General features: G+C 51.9%; 1 protein-coding gene across 1 annotated transcript; it reads left to right on the plus strand.

The window, feature by feature from the left end:
- Positions 1-9,018: 9,018 nt before the first annotated feature.
- Positions 9,019-12,724, plus strand: LOC133264304 (SUN domain-containing protein 5-like). The gene is made up of 5 exons (XM_061444252.1): positions 9,019-9,148; positions 9,662-9,746; positions 10,303-10,415; positions 10,972-11,139; positions 12,391-12,724. The coding sequence occupies exons 3-5, from the start codon at positions 10,317-10,319 to the stop codon at positions 12,514-12,516; spliced, it is 393 nt and encodes a 130-aa protein (XP_061300236.1). The 5' UTR covers positions 9,019-9,148; positions 9,662-9,746; positions 10,303-10,316; the 3' UTR covers positions 12,517-12,724.
- The last annotated feature ends 4,474 nt before the right edge of the window (positions 12,725-17,198 follow it).

Raw genomic sequence — 17,198 nt, forward strand, 5'->3', positions numbered from 1 at the left:
TTTTTATTCATAAAACAGCTTTTTCGTGTTAGCTTTACTTCCTGTAAGAAACTGATATAGCAAATCTTGGACAGCACGGAGATGTGATCATAAAACTGACTCTCCATGGGATAATGCTGTAGGTGAGAAAGGGGAAAAGATCCAATCGTCTGTTGGTATAACAAGCATCTGCAGAGCTAGGACTCCACCAGTGCTGTTTGAAATATTTATCCAAACTGACGCTGTGTGCAGGCTATTTGCCTTTGTTTTATGACTGGAAGGTTAAAATATTGTAGTGAAGATAAAAGGGAAAAGGAAGATGTTAGAACCAGGGTCATGTAAGATAGATAATGTGTATTATGATATGGTAGCAATGTGTATTATGTGTGAGCAACCATACCGGGAGCTATCCCTCTGGTGGTTATATAGCATGTTACTTTAAATTCCATTAACGTCTGCTATTTTTTCCCTGCCCCTCTCAGGGCACAAAGCGAAGAGTGCTCAGACTTCAGTATTTTGTCTCGCTTCCTATGCTTAATGTGGGATACTAAACCATTTGTGTTGCAAATTACTCCCTGAATCTAGCATTATTGATTTCTTTACTTTCTTTTCAACGAAAGGCTTAATTACAGAATCTGTGAGTTTCACACACACACAAAATAATTAACTTTCATAAGATTTCCGTGAGATCAGCAGGCTGTGTTACGATCTGAGGTTCAGGGAGATTATGCCACTTAGAGGTACTCACTACTTTTGAAAGCCTCTTTTGGAGTTACTTGATGTGGTTTCAGCAAGTAAGAATGTTTTATGTGCAGCCTTTGCAGCATGCAACTCTGAGCACATGAGTTCCACAAATCACTTCCCAGGCGGTCAGAAAGGTCATCTACGCAGCGAGGTGCGTCCATTGATAAGCCAGTTTAGTGAACCTGGGTAGGTAACTGAGCACTGAACTGTGGAAAGAGCTGAACATCAGGTTGCCTGACAGAATAAAACTGTCGTGGATAGACTTGAAAGAAACCTCTATTAACCTCCATCCTGCCTCTTTTGCTTCTGCTTTCCCAAAAAGCTTTCACCTTTCTGATGGATCTTTTCAAGGTTAATTCATGGCAATTGCTAAATCCAGGTGTCATGTCAAAACTAACAAGGGAAAACAATCCATTACAGTTGGCAATTCCTAGCCCTGAACAAATGGACTTTTAAAAAACTTTTTTTCTTTTTTTAGGGTCAGAGTGCGTTAAGAAACAAAGTCATGCATTAAATTTGCTGCCAAGCCATTTGTAATTTCAGTCACTGCTAGTGAAAATCACACCATTTTTTATAATTACTTTCAGTAAGAAAAAGACCTCTGTATATGATTAATTTCAAATATGTATGATTAATTTCAGTCCCAGTTTGTGCAGTCCTTCCTGTTACCCTGCTTCTAGGATCCAGACTCTGATCTCTCTGGGCAAACTTATCCAGAAAAAAACCAAGAAAAGTGTATATATATAGGCAAACCTGTCCCAAGTATGCAGAGTGGCGTGCTGCAAATTTTATGAAAGCAATTATATTCCCTCCAGCTGCTTTTAAATCCTTCAGGTTTCTTAGAGCTGCCGGCAATGGGTCGTCATTTAAATCACACCTTGCTATTGAATCTGTTCTTCCAAGGCTGCCAGGAAAGTTATTTAATTTCATTTAGAGCATCTAGTCAAATACTAATGAACTGACTCCAACCTGGAGAGTATGGCAAGCATCATATCAAAGAGCATTTTGCTTTTGTTCCTTCTTCAGAAGGGAACATGCAGAAATATCCGCTAGAAACAGCCCCACATTGAGAGTTGCCAGTGGTGATGACAGACGAGGAAGATGGAAAGGAATCTTCTTTTGCTTCCATATGCCTGCTCAAATAAGCATAGAGGGAAAAGAGGGCATGATACTTGGTCTGTCAGACAGAAGCCACCTAGAGTGGGAGATGGGACGCTTCATGCAGATGATTTAGGGAGGGTAGAGTATGAGAGCTTGCCAGCCTGTTAACAAAACAGTGGAGAGAAGAGGAAATTTCCTTGCAGTTGCATTTTTTTTTGATGGGACTGGGAAATGGGTACATCAAATCTGAGGAAGAAGTCTTCTCCAAGGCCCTGTGACCATCTTCCCAAGGTCTCTCTTTCCCAAGGGATCTTTGGCTGAAAACCAACTGCATTTCTGCCAGAGCCTCCTCTGAGCCTGTGACACTGAAGCTGCCACATTTGTGCAAGCGGCTCTCCCTGGCTGGTGATCATCGAGAATGTGACAGAGGCAGAGTTTATTTGCTGTTTCTCATGCCCTAAGTAGCCGCTTTGCCCCGCAACCTGTATGAGTGCTCACTCAGAAGAAAACAAAGGAAGCCTGCAGAACTGCAGGAGGGTATCATAGGATCCTGGTCTAAACAGAGCACTGGTCTCAAACAGTTGGCATTCCAGGAGTCTGCTGGCACACTGCAAGTAAGGAGAGGGTAATCCTCCTCTTCTGGCTTGCTCATGTTCTGATCAAGCACTTACCCTGATCAAGGACTTTTCAGTCTCTCATTGCTCTGCCAGTGAGGAGGGGCACAAGAAGCCAGGAGGAAGCAGAGACAGGACACCTGACCTGAACTAGCCACAGAGATATTCCAGACCACAGCATGTCATGACCGGTATAGAAACTGGGGGAGTTGGACGAAAAGGACCGTTTGATGCTGGATCAGGCTGGGTATTGGTCAGCGGGTGCTGAGCAATTGTATTGGGCAACACTTGTGTTTTCTGGATTTTCATTTCTCTTTTTCTGTTGCCTCTTAGTATTATTATCATTTCTGTTATTGTTGGTATTATTTATTTTATCACTGTATTTTACTTGCTTTCAATTATTAAACTGTTCTTATCTCCACGTACAGGTTTTATATTCTTCCGATTCCCGTCACCGTCCCACCCAGGGGATGGGTGAGCGGCTGCCTGGTGCTGAGTTACCATCTGGGTTTAAACCAGGACAGAGGGACACTCCAGTTTGCCCTCATCTGCCCTTACCTGGGGCACACGGCATGTGGGAAGGGAATCACCTTTACACAGACACCACAGGAGCCCACACTCTCTCAGCCACTCTGCTCTCTGTGGTGATGCAGCCAGAGAGGATGTATGTCCCTAGTACCAGCAAGGGACCAGCAAGGGATGTGAGTCGCAAGCTGCCATCTAGTTCCCCAGACTGGTTGCCCTCTAAGTCCACCCCAGTACTTACATTCAGGCTATCATCTCCACTTTCTTCTAAGACTGCCTGGGAAAGAGAGCAAAGAGCTTGTCCGGATTGGACCTTGGTGGGGCTTTGCGTGGGGTACAGGGGTCCCCAGCCCCATGGCTTCCCTCTGGTCTGAGCAGGAAGATCCTTTCTGCTCCCCCCACCCCATTGCTCCAAGTTGCACCTGGGATACCTGTTCATGCAGTGACCAGGGGTGGGGACAGAGGGAAGGACAGGCTGGGGAATTAGGGATCTCCAAAGGGGATGGGGTGACTGGGACGCAAAGACAGGGCACTGGCGTGAATTAACCAGGCTGATGGCGTTGAAGGGACAGGACTGTATGGGATGTTAAGGTGGGGTAGAGGAATTCAAGTGCAGAAGATACGGGGACTTCAAGCGTGGTGGTTGGTAGAGGCAGAAGGACGACTGCAGAGGACCAAAGTGAGGGGACTGGGAGAGTGTTTGGGAGCTGGGGTTCAAGGAAGCGTTTTTGGGGACATTACCACAGTGGACAGGATGAAAGGCAAAGGACTGAGGGGGGCGACGTCCCAAAGGCATTGGGAACGATCAAAGGGAGGGCATCTGGGGACCCTAGGTAGGATAGAGAGGAGGTCCCAGGGAGGAGATGCCTGAGGGGACCAAAAGGACGAAGGGGCCCAAAAGGGAGGGGTGTGGGGGCACCGAGAGAAGGAATGGGTCAGGCCCTCCTAGGGCGGAGATAGGTCCGACCATTCAGGGAAGGAGCTGGGCTCTGGGTATCAGGAGCTATACTGCGTGGAAGCTTGGGAACAAACAGAACTGTGGAAGGCAGAAAGCTGTATCTCCTGGGGCTTCTCCCTTTCCTCTTGCTTGGGAAAGGGAGAAGCCAACTCAAGGGGTTTCATGCTCACCACTATGATTTCATCCTGCAGGGGAGCTGATATCTTGCAGCCAAGACCTGTTCCCAGCCTTGAGCCCCTCCACGGGGCACTGGGGACTCACCTGAGTATCTGCTGGGGTTCACAGCAGGATAGTGAAGAGCAGGGCCATGCTGAGCACTGTGACCTTCATGTTTCTCTGCGGTTTGGTGAGTCCTGGATGAGGCTGGAGAAGGTGAGGGGCAGATTTATCCCTCCCAGGACTCCTCCTTGCCCTCCCTGAGAGCTCCCAGGGCAAAGCCAGACTTGGCAGAGACACCAGCCCTGGCAGCAAGCCTGGCCTAGGCCCCTGCCTCCAGCATGGCTTCAGCCACCTTTGCTGGCATCAGTCCAGCTTCCCGCACGGGGCAGCTGGACATGCAAGTGCCCAGGCATCTGGGGCTGGTGAAGGGGAACAAAGGACCCCTGACAGCCAGGCCTCCTATGGTGTCTGCCCACTGCTCCAACACAAAAGCACCCTCCAACAGCCCCCCAAAGCCAGATCCCCCTATCTCCCAGTGCCCCTCACCTCCCAGCACTATCATCTCCCAGCACCGCCTGCCTCCCAGGACTGTCTTTCCACCCAGGACTCCCCCAGGGATGATGTTAGCCTCAGACCAGGGGTCTCTGAGCAGAACTCTCCCTGCCCCCTCTCCATCCCTTGGGTAACCAGGGGGCTGGGAATGACCCCTCTTCCTGGGGCACGAAGGATCCCGGGATTAGGGAACACTGGGAGGTGGGAGGACAGCTGCGGTGCACTGGCAGGTGGGGATACTGCCGGGTAACTGGGATCTTGAGTCACAGGAGGCGATGGGGAGCACTGGTGAATGCTGGGCACTGGGAGATGAGGGTTCGGCTTGAAGGAGTGCTGGGGTGGTCAGAAGGCCCAGCTCCAGCCCACCCCATTTCCCATACACTGTAGTCCCCAGTCTTGGGCAGTCCACAGCCATGGCCTCCCCAGTGCAGAGAACGGAGCAGAATATCCCCTGCCCTGACCACCAGCCTGCCACTGCCTGGGGCCACCATACCCACCCAGGTCACTGGAGTCCCACTCTGCAGAGCTGCCTCCAGATGGTGGGTCCCAATGACTCTGTCCCCAGCAAGGCTCTGGCTCCCTGGATGGCACTCGGACACTGGTCACCCAAGGCCCTTGTCCTCAAGGGATGTCCCCTCAATGTCCTCATCCTTGGCCAGGCCAGCTCTGTCCCCGAGCAGGATGTGGCCACCCGGAGGGACACCGTGAAGCAGACGCTTGTCCTCAGGCAGCCACTTGGAGCTAATTGCAGGGACAACAGAGTTCCCATGGCAACAGGAGAGATGTTTGTTCTTGTCATCCCTCCTGTCTGTGTGTAGCTGATAAGCTTTATTTGCCTAGGGCCAGGATGTGCTGGGGTGGTCATGGTGCCCAGCTCCAGCCCACCCCATTTCCCATACACTGCAGGCCCCAGTCTGGTCTAGTCCCCATGTTGCCCCAGGGGAGCCCAGAGGGAGCCCTGCTCAGCCCCACTGTGACATCAGAGCCGCCAATCTTGACTGAGAACCTGGCACACATACAGCGTTGTGGGGCAGGGAAAGAGCCCACAGCTGCACGTGACTGTTGCCCCGGGCAGGGACACTCCCGTGGAAGGGCAGCGTGGAGCTGCTGCTGGAACTGGTTTTGCCTGAGGAGCCCAGACTGCTGAGGCTTAGGAGGAAGAGCTGAGCAGGGAGGCTGCCTTTGCCCAGAGATGGCAAGGAGAAAGGCACCACGGAAAAGAGTCCAAGGGACCTTAAATGTCTCCTTTGAGACCACAGCTGACCAACGGTCAGCACGAGAGGCTGCAAGGCGGAGCCACGGCCAGGCGAGTAGGTACGAAGTTGGCTGCTCGTGCATGGGGCATCAGCTTAGGACGGTAGCTGGCCTAATACAGCCAGCAGGTCACGGATCAGCATGGGGAAGCTGACAGACGCTTCTGCACAAGAGCCCTGTGCATTGCCCACCCCCCTTCTGGTGGGCCGTGGCTGAAAGCATGGCTTGCTCTCCCAGCAAGCACTGCGAGCAATCGGCATCTTTTTTGTTTTCCTCCCACAGGAGCCTTTTCACAGAGGTGGAGCTGGTGGAACGCTTTCCTCAGTCCACTCCCAGCTCATCCTCTCGAGGGCCACCAAAGCGTCAAGACAAGGCCACAGCACTTGCAAGTAAGCTCAGCACTGGCTCTTGCTGCAAAGTCCTTGGGGTGAACTCCGAGCGCTGCACTGTGCCAGAAGTCTGGCAAAATGTCACAAGTGGCTGGGGAAATGCAGGCTGCTCTGCTCTTCACCCCAGAGAGATGGTGCCTAGTCCTTGGTGCTTGCCTCCCTGCAGGGAGCCAAAACGCTCTTGGCTGAGCATCCTGGAGAAGAGACCTCAAGACAGAGGCCTAACTTTTCTCTGGTTTCTTTGCCCAGGGACGGTCTTCAGCCTCATTTGCCATCTGGCAGGTACCTTGTGGAGATACCTGCTGATCGTGTGCATCTTCACTGTGAACGTACAACCTGTTTCTGCTGTTGGGCTTTTGGGGAGGCGGTAGCCTCATGCTGCAGGGGTCAGGGTGCAGGGAGGGAGCGGGTGAGAATTGGGCTGTGCTGCCGGCTGTGCTTCGAGCAGTGGGGACTGCTGCTGCTGCTGCCAACTTCCTCCTCTTCCTCCGCTGCAGGCTGCATCTTTGCTGTCAAGCAGAGATGGGGAAAGGAGTATGTATGTACTCCGTGTTTCTGTGTTGGACACGGGGAGAAAGGAGGTGTCTGAGGGCCCTCAGCCAGCTTCCCACTCTCACGAGCACTGCTCGTGTTGTGGCCGTTCTCAGGGAGAGCCAAGAGTAAAGCCGCTGGGCAGACTCCCTGCCACACATTCGCCAGAGGCCCAGACTTTGGTCATGGTAGGAGAACCTGCTGTGTAGCCAGACGCAGGGGTGCGGAGGCGGAAGTCTTGATTTGCTCAACCTCTTTACTTTCGGGGAGTAGTGAGTCCTGGCGTTCTTCTTTGGGGGAAGAGCTGCTGGCAGTTTTGAAAGGTGTGGACCGAAAGTGCTCCTCCTGGGCTCTTCCCTGGCAGCTGTGTTGTCAGGAGCAGGCTTCCAAAACAGTGGCTTTTGTGCCTGGAAGTGGTAATCCAGCTGGTTTGCTCGAAACTTGCCTCATTGACAGACATAGGACACCCTCCTTTTTCAGGCAAAAGATGGCCGTGCACAAGAAGAGGTTCCTGAGATTCATTGTCTTCTTGCTTCCAGTGGTTCTTGGTGAGTCTGTGTGAGCAAATATTTGAGAGTAACAGCCTGGTTGTGCTGGATGCCAGCTTTCCTTTTTGGCCCATATGTGTGGAAACTCGCATGGTCCAAGTGCTTCTGGTGTGCGTCCTTGACGAGGACTTGCTTTTCAGCTACCAGTAAGACTGGTAGCCTCCCAGCCATGCTGCTGCACTGGCCACAGGACCAAAGGGCTTGCTTAGTCTGCAAGCCTGCGAGAGAAGGGAGTATGTATTTCCAAGCCTGAACTGGGGGATACCCAGAGGGGCTGTGCAGGGCGACTGATGGCCCTCCTGATACTTCTCCTGGCTGATGTAGCCTGGTCTCAGGGCTCACAGGAGCAGTAAGGGGAAATGGGAAAGAGCTCTGGGTCAGCGAGCACACCTGAAGCTCATGGCTACACAATGCCCTGAAGCCTGTGGTGATGGTTTCCGGTCAGAGGCAGGTCCTGTCTCTGCACCCTGTGTTCCCCACCTCCTCAGCTTAGCTGCTGCCCCATCCACAAGGCAACCAGGAGGAGACCACGGTGCTTCAGGGACCACTAGCAACCCAGGTCAAGTGACTGTCTCTTGGTGATGTGAATTGCAGCTGGTGTTTACTGTGGGACCTCACTGCCAGCGTGGACAATGCAGGCAAAGGCACAGAGAGAGGTTGGTGGACCCTCTGGGACAGGCAGCTCCTGCAAGGGAGCATTGCTGACAGTGGCTGGCTAAATCGTGGGCTTTTCTGTGTCCACACAGAGTGAGCCAAAGAAGCAGTGGCTTTTGCCGGGGCTTCCTAGGGAAGCCTCTCCTGGGAAGCCCCAGCAGCTCTGGTGGTGGATACTCTAACAGAGAGTTTTTCCCTTTCAGGCTCTGACATGGGCATCGGCAGCAGAAACAAAGATGCTGAGGTAAGAGATGTTTCCTGAGCTGGAATTGGACCTGTGCAGGAACATCAGCCAACCTGTCATGGTTTAAGCCCAGCCCGTAACTCAGAACCACGCAGGCGCTCGCTCACTCCCCCTCTTCTCTGTCCCCCTGCTCCCCGAGGGATGGGGAGGAGAATCAAAAGAATGTAACTCCCACGGGTTGAGACAAGAACACTCCAGTAACTAAGGTGTAACACAAACCACTGCTGCTACCACCAGTAATAATAATGATAAAGGGAATGACAAGGGAAGAGAATACAACCGCTCCCCACCGGCTTAATGGTTCCCAGCCCGACCAGAGCCGTGATCTAGCCCTTCCGGGTAACTGCCCCGTTTATATACTGGGCATGACGTGCTGTGGTATGGAATACCTCTTTGGCTAGTTTGGGTGCAGTGTCCTCTCTCTGCTTCCTCCCGGCTTCCCCTCCTCCCTGGCAAAGCATGAGACTCAGAATGTCCTTGGTCAGAGTAAACATTACTGAGCACCAACTAAAACCAGCGGTGTTATCAGCGCTGTTCCCAGGCTGAAAGTCAAAACCACAGTGCTGCACCAGCTACTAAGAAGGAGAGAAATTCCTGCTACGGCTGAACCCAGGACAACCTCGTGCTACCTGCACCCATTTTTCTAACAGCCACGGCTCCTGTACTTCCCTCTGGCCATTGCCTTTCTTTCAGCGTGGGGAGGAAGGGAAGCATTCACAAACCAGAAAGCCCTGTGTCTCTGCTCCTTGCAGAGGGAATGGGCTGCTCTCTGACAACATCTGCTTTCCTGTTCCTGCAGGAATTTGCACGCCTTGTTGACAGAGCAAACCCAAAAGTTGCAGCTTCTGCTGGAGGAGGTGGCTCAGCTGGAGGTGGAGATAAGCAGTTTGAAGAAGGTAACCCTGCATTTTGGAGAAGAAGGCTTGGCTGGGCAGAAGCCCTGAGGAAGCACTACCTGGGATTAGTAGTGGGCTCAGCCTGCTGAGCGCAGCAAGCCAGCTTGTGCCAGGGGATTGCTGGGTGAGCTTTGGCACTGCCCAGGCCCTTCTCTAGGCCCAGGTTAACTGGTGCTTCAGGCAGTAGAAATCTTCCAGCATCCTTCCCTTGGCACGGGCACCTTTGGCTGCTCTGGCTGGGCCCTGAGCAGCAGGGAGACCCAGGCCCACTCCCATGGCCAGCCTTTGTGGACATGGCCTGAGCATGGAAGGTGGGAACAAGGGAGTGAGGACCCCATGGTCGTGGCCACATATACTGTGCTTGTGGCTCACGTCAGCTGCAGTCTCTCAGCTTACTGGACAAGGCTTGCCTTGTATTTCTGACACTGACTCTTTGCCTTTCTGGGCGCTGGTAGCCATGCTGAACTGACTGCTGAAGTGCTCATTTTCTGTGCTTGTTTGTGTCTTTCCCAGGAGAGGCAGGAGGTGAACCCGGCAGCACTGGAGTTGGCTTTGGAAGTCTTCGTCGGAAGATCTGACTGGGCCCTGAAAAGTTCTGGTATGGACACAGCAGCCCATTCTCCTTGCCATGCACTTGTCTGTAGCACTCCCCAAAGGAGGATGTCCTCCAGGTGCTGCTCTCCTAAGCAGGGGAGCTGAAAGCAGGGGAGCTTCATGAGGTCTGAGAGCAAGTCTGTGGCAGTGGCTCTCTTGGATTCCCTCCTGGTTCCGCCTCTGCGCAGGTGCCTCTGGCACTGTTCCCCCCCCCCCCCCCCCCCCCCACATTCCAGGGCTGACGGAGGGGCTCTCTTCCTCATCAATGCATTTGGAAAGAGAACGGATGCGTCATCCTTTATTGCCCACACAGCAAGCCCTCAGCTTTGGTCTGCCCTCATTCACCAGCACCCTCAGGCCTTCTACTTGTGGCGCTGAGAGGAGCAGACACCAGGCATATGGGTGCTGTCATCCTGCGCAGCTAGGCACCCCTACCAGCATGGAGATGAGGAGAGGACTGACAGACGTGGAGCTGTCCAGCAGCATCAGAAAGGGCGTCTGAGCACAGGGTCCTCCTACTCGGTGGCCTCGTGCAGTCACCTGCTCTCCCTTCCTTACAGGTGCCACCATTGACATGCAGAGAACTTCAAAGACCTATGACTGCAAAGAGAATTGGGGCTGCAGGGTTTTATGGTTCTTCCACACTCCCAACCCTCCTGATACGATTTTGGAGGTATTGTAGCAGAAACCACCAGTGCATGTTTCCTTCCTGAGAAGCTGGGGACTGACCTTGGGCATTGTCCTCTCAGTCCAGTGGTAATGCTCAAGCCCACAGTGCTGATCTGTTGCCTGAAGCCAAAGCTTGGACTCAGGGCTGGCCTCGATCGAAAGCAGTGGCTCCCCTCAGGAGGGGAACAGAGCTCAACTGCGGCATCTTGCCCAGAGTCCTCAGTCACAGCTGGGTGAACGACATTCTCCCTGGTGACCTCATTTCCATACTCAGCCCTAACAGTTCTTTTCTGGGGTGGGAGGCAGGGGGTCCTCTGCAGAGCCACTGGGCAGAGAGCTGTGTCTGTAAGGGCCTGACTAGGTTGGCTTAGTAACAGGTATTCTCCTCTTTTCATAATACTGAGAGGCTGCTGCTTTTGTCCATTTCCTCACACGTGCCTCATTTTCAAGCTGGACTAGACCCCCCAGACACACCAGCACCTGTGCTTCAGGCTACATGAGCAGCTGTGTTGAACTGAACATGGGCTCACGTTTCATTAACTCTCACGTTCTGATTGCAGCCGGATATTTCCCCAGGAAACTGCTGGCCATTACAAGGGCACCAGGGCCAGGTGGTCATCAGGTTGCGAGCACGAGTCCATCTGACTGCTGTCAGTGTGCAGCACATCTACAAAGAGGTCTCTCCATCCGGGACCGTCACCAGTGCCCCCCGAGACATCGCTGTCTTTGTAAGTCTCTGCTGGGTGCTTCTGGCTGGCATGGCCCTGGGGCAAAGCCGTGACTGGAACTTGCTTGCTTTGTGCAAGCAAGTCCTTGGAGATTTGTGTCCTGCTTTCTCCTAAGCCCTGCAGTGCACTTGCAGGATACTTCAGGGGCTCTAGGGGTTCCATCCCTCTCAAGACTCATTCTGGTGAGAGCACCTCAGGGCTCTTGAATAAAACACAAGGTTGAGACAGTGCTTAACTACTGCTAGAGCCCCAGGAGAGGCTCAGTAGACAACAGCCCATGCAGTATATGCTGATCCAGCACATACAAACATCCTCTTTGCCGGGACAAGTCTGAGCTTCTCTCCTTCCTCCTTGTGCTTTTCCCTTGAGGGATCGAATGCAGACAGAGAAGAGGAAACTCTCCTTGGGATGTTCATGTACAACGTGACAAAAGAGGCTATTCAAACCTTCCCTCTGAAGGTACAGTCTGTGCATGAAGGCAAGATGCCCAGGAGAAAACCAGCAGTGCCTGCAAGTCCGTGGCAGGAAGAGCGTGAATGCTCTCTCCCCTGGCGCAGGGGCCCAGACCACTGCCGAGGAGGCCTGGTGGAGCTGGGAGGACTGAGTAGCATGCGGTAGGGGTAGCAGCAACAGGTTTGCAAGGGCAGGGTTGCTCCTGTGGGAGCTTAAGTCCTGAGAGACCCCTGCTGCAGCTGCTGCCTTCAGCAGAGCCAGCTGCACACATGGCCTCTCCACCAAAGCAACATCTTCGTGCCAGGAGAAATAGGGATACCTGGTGGGGGAAGCTGCCGGGCAGCATTGTCGCTCCACCCTGTGGCCTGCTGACAGGCTGGACAGTGTCCTTTCCTCCCAGCACAACACGTCCCTTTTCTCCTGGTGCCCTCACACCTGCCAGGAGGAAGGCAGGCAGAGAGCATGGCGGGAGCTTAATGGACTTTCACACCAACTGTCTCACGCATAGGAGGACCTCCCCAGCCTCTCTGTCAGCTCAGAGCAAGCTGCAGAGGTAAAGGGGCAAAGGGAAGGGAGGCGCGGTCGCCAGCAGGCCAGGTTCCAGAGGATGTCTTCTCCCTTCCCGTGCCTCCAGTCTCTGCAGGAGCCCTGGTACCAGCAGTGAGCCTCAGATGCCTACAGCCACTCCTACCCACTTTTGGAAGCTTGTTCCTGAGCAGGAGCAGGGCGGGCAGGGGGAGAAACGTCAATTGCACCGTCACACTTAACACCTCAGTTTTCTTGTCACTCTCTTCACAGAACACGCACAGAGCCTTTGCGCACATCAAACTTATTGTGAAGAGCAACTGGGGAAACACAGCCTACACCTGCATTTATCGAGTGCAGGTTCATGGAAAGATGGAAGAACAAGAAAACCTCAGCTGAAACCAGACAAGAAAAAGAGCACAAATAAAAAAGAGAAATGAGGGAGGAGGGATAAATGGTTTGTCAGATCAGAGTGGTGTAGAGGATCTGTCTCTAAAGTAAGGTGTGCAGGAAGGTCCACTGGGGGATGGGTAGCAGCACCCGCTGACAGGGCTACAGGGCAGCCTGCAGGCAGCGGATGTGGGTCACCCACAACCCTTGGGACAGCTCCTTGGGGCTGCCAGGGGCTTGTGAGCTTCCTCTTTTAATTTCCCAGTAGCAGGGCTGGAGAAGCATTGGATTCCCCAGTGCACCATCAAAGGGCTGTGTGTGATGCCTGCCTTCTCCCGGGGGTGGTTTCAGGGGTGTGCAGCCAGCTGTGCAGCCAGGGGTACCCAGGGTTGTCATTTCAAGTAGGGTCCCTGCACCCCAGGGGCTGCGAGTTGGAGCAGTCTGGGTAAAGTCCTCTCCCTGCTGAAAGAGCCAGCACAGGGCAGCTGAGACCAAAGCTGATGGACAGGTGAGATCTTCTGAAAAACTCTTTGATATCTCGTGTGAATTTCATCTGACACAACACCTCCATACGCGCTCCTGCCGTGTTCCTCTTTCCTTACTGCTGGAGGGCAGGACTGGCTCTGCCAGAGCCCCAGCAGAGCCCCCTCCTTCCAGGGACACCCTCAGCCTGCACCAACCAGAGCTCATGGAAGGGACCTGCCAAAAGTCTTCCTGAAACCAGAGAAGAGGCAGTTTCAGGGTGTTCTGTGAGAAATGCATCAGGTTTCACCCAGAGAATTCTCCCCTAAATTGTCACTGTCTTTTCCCTTTTGGAAAGCCCCCCATAACAGGCTCAAGCAAATGTCCAGTGGCAGCTCCGTCACCCAATTCCTCCTTCTGCCATTTGCATGCACATGGGAGCTGCAGCTCTTGCATGTCTGACTCTTCCTCGGCATCTACCTGACTGTACTCCTGGGCAACGAACTCCTCATCACCACCACAGCTTGCAACCGGTGCCTTCACACCCCATGTACTTCTTCCTCCTCGACCTCCCCCTGCTGGACCTGTGCTCCATGTCCACCGCTGTCACTAAAGCCATTGCCAGGTCCCTCTGGAACACCAGGGCCACCTTCTTCCTGGGATGTGCTGCCCAGGTCCTTTTCTTTCTCTCCTCAAACACAGACGATTTTATCGTCTCACCATCACGCCCTACAACCACTATGTGTCCATCTGCCAGCCCCTGCATGACGGGACCCTCCTGGGCAGCACAGCTTTTGTGTCCACAATGGCAGCAGCTGCCTGGGCCAGAGGGTTCCCCAGTTCTCGGCTGCACACTGTGGGACTTTGTCACTTCCCTCTGCTAAGGCAATGCCCAAAGGACCAAAGCTGGGGGAGCAGAGTGGGTTCCTGTCCCCTCTCTGCCTGTTCTGGGACAGTTCTGCCACTGTCCAGAAGCTCTGGGAGAGCTTGGGAGCCCTTCCCTGAGGCCGTGTATGAGGAGATCGGTTACAGCTCAGCATGGAAGAAGCAGGCAAGGTTCAGTTGCTCATGTTCAGTGGCTCCCCTCCATGGGGCACATCTGCCAGGCTTTTCCCCCTTACTCCCCCATCCATGGCTGATCCCCTGCGCTGGGGTCTGCGGGCAGAGCAGCAAGGTCCTGGGCCCAAGAGTGGAGCTTCATCTCACCAGTTCTTCCTGTCCAAGCCAGGGACAGCCCCTGTCTGTGTGCTCCTGCCTGCTGCGTGACACCTGAGGGTTGAGGGAAGGTCCTGTCCCAGGGCAGCTCTGGGAGACCCGTTGAGACAGGGCTTGTCCCAGGGGAGCAGGGTGAGTCCTGAGCCCTCCTCCCACTCAGCCTTTTCTCTGTGGGTCCCCCCAGCAGCAAGCACAAGCTTCGTCACCAGAGCACATCCCATAACATCTCAAGGTTCCTATTCAAAAAGGTCCCCGTCTTCTAAGATTCTAGGAGTCTTTCAGGCTGTAATTTGTGATTCTCTCTCCTTAAGTGTTGGTGCTCCAGGGGACTTGTCTGTGGTATTTAACCCATGGCAAAGGTCATGCAGAGCATCTGTGTTTCTGGCTACACCCTTCAGAGAAGCCACCTGTGTGCACTGCAAAGGGGAGTGTTGAGATGGGCTGTGTCCTTGGCGAAACCCCTGTTCCTGCGGGACACACAGCCCTGCCTGGGAGAGAGCATGTAGAGAAGGGCTGTGCTGCATTCACAGGGCAGTGTTTAGCTCCACTCAAGTGACATGATGCTCTCAGAGCTCTGTGCCTTGCTCACGCTGCTCCTCTCCCTTCGTCCTCACCTTGCTGGGTTTTGGCTGCGGCACAGACATGGAATGAAGACAGACAGTCATCCTCAGCCATGCACACCCCCTCGCACTGCAGCTGAAGGCAAGAGACCAGCTCTTGGGGAGTGTTTTTTATTAGACTCATATTGGAAGCAGTAGAGGAGCCATGTAGAGGGAATGTCGGAGGTCAAAAGAGAGAGCAGGTATTCCAAAACTGAATACAAGAGACTGTATAAAATGTCAGTGTTCAAATGTCTCCTTCATTCATCTTCTAGAAAAGAAGAGGCTACTTTATATTAAAACACGGCTCACTGTTGCTCTGTGGGAAGACATACTGACCCTTACCTGCCAGCACGTAAAAAAAATCAAGCCACTTCTAGAACTGCTCACTGTAATTTTATTTATGTCAGAAATTCCCAAATTACTCACTTCCAGGGTAACTGCAAGACATACCTCCTCTCTGGATTTTAAAGAGAAGTCTAGTAAGGACAAGGCCTGCTGCATGCAGTATGTTTTGGAATGAGGTTTTGGTTTTCCTCTACTTTTTGTTACGGAAGCTGCTGCTCTTTAGCAACAGCCTTGCTGAATTCCTCACCCTAGGGACTGGTGGTGAAAACACAAACCTAACTGGAGATCCTCCAGCTCTCTGGTTCTACTACAGTGCTCAGAAATAACCAAAAGACAGGGTCTACAGCAGCAAGAAGAAGAAAAAACTGATAAATTAATCCCTCTGGGTAGCCTAAATAAGTGTATAGCAGCATCCTTTAACAGCATGGTACAAGACCTCTCACCGGAGAAGATACATGCTCTCTACGAGCTGTTGGCTGAGCAGAGGAATTCCAGTAAAGCATGTTTTGGCAGTTTGGGGGCATCAGTAAGATGTAGCTTTTATTTTCTTCACGCTCAGATGTCCAGGCTGTGAACCTGTGCCACAAGCTACACACAGCATCATATCTAGAAGACATGTACCTTCCATTTGGAGCATCTGGATTTCTCCTTTAGAATTAAAAAAAAAGTTATCTCTTTTGCTGAAGAAAGCGTTGTGTGGGGGTATTTTCTGAAAGACTGCAAAGCACCTCAAACCAAAATAGCAATTGTCTCTTACAGGAGTTAACCCTGCAAGCCGTGTGCACTCTGAAGGGTCCAAAGGAAGGCTATTGGCTTTATCCTAGCCCAATTTCAGCATAAAGTAGTAATGCAATATTAAATGAAAATGGTAACTGCAGTTACCTGAGCAAAACTGTTTTTTTGAGATACCAGCTCCTCTACTTTACAGGATTTAAGCTCCCTGCTTAGCTTGTCTCATGGGAAGTATCCTAAAGGTCAGTGTACAGGTACAGGACTTGAGTAAGGATTCGGTATTTTGCTCTTTGCTTGTCTTGGCTTTGTAGGGTTTCCTAGTGTCATGAAATGTGGAGGGAGCATCCAGTACCTCCCTGCGGTACCTGACTAGAAACTTCTAAGCAGCCGCTTGTAGATTTTACTGGAATCACTCCAATTCACCCTCAGGATACTCTCCCCACTACCAAAATCTTCTCCCTACAGCTCCTACAATTTTCCACCAGTGCTCTTATGTCTGCCAATGCTCCTTGCTCCTTGTAGGCAGCAGTTGGTTGCGTATGTCTCTTTTTTATTCATAAAACAGCTTTTTCGTGTTAGCTTTACTTCCTGTAAGAAACTGATATAGCAAATCTTGGACAGCACGGAGATGTGATCATAAAACTGACTCTCCATGGGATAATGCTGTAGGTGAGAAAGGGGAAAAGATCCAATCGTCTGTTGGTATAACAAGCATCTGCAGAGCTAGGACTCCACCAGTGCTGTTTGAAATATTTATCCAAACTGACGCTGTGTGCAGGCTATTTGCCTTTGTTTTATGACTGGAAGGTTAAAATATTGTAGTGAAGATAAAAGGGAAAAGGAAGATGTTAGAACCAGGGTCATGTAAGATAGATAATGTGTATTATGATATGGTAGCAATGTGTATTATGTGTGAGCAACCATACCGGGAGCTATCCCTCTGGTGGTTATATAGCATGTTACTTTAAATTCCATTAACGTCTGCTATTTTTTCCCTGCCCCTCTCAGGGCACAAAGCGAAGAGTGCTCAGACTTCAGTATTTTGTCTCGCTTCCTATGCTTAATGTGGGATACTAAACCATTTGTGTTGCAAATTACTCCCTGAATCTAGCATTATTGATTTCTTTACTTTCTTTTCAACGAAAGGCTTAATTACAGAATCTGTGAGTTTCACACACACACAAAATAATTAACTTTCATAAGATTTCCGTGAGATCAGCAGGCTGTGTTACGATCTGAGGTTCAGGGAGATTATGCCACTTAGAGGTACTCACTACTTTTGAAAGCCTCTTTTGGAGTTACTTGATGTGGTTTCAGCAAGTAAGAATGTTTTAT

Source organism: Pezoporus flaviventris, unplaced genomic scaffold, assembly GCF_033815535.1.
Source record: "Pezoporus flaviventris isolate CSIRO_AGI_PZ_B2104156 unplaced genomic scaffold, CSIRO_AGI_Pfla_v1 ptg000739l, whole genome shotgun sequence".
Taxonomy (NCBI): Eukaryota; Metazoa; Chordata; class Aves; order Psittaciformes; family Psittacidae; genus Pezoporus; species Pezoporus flaviventris.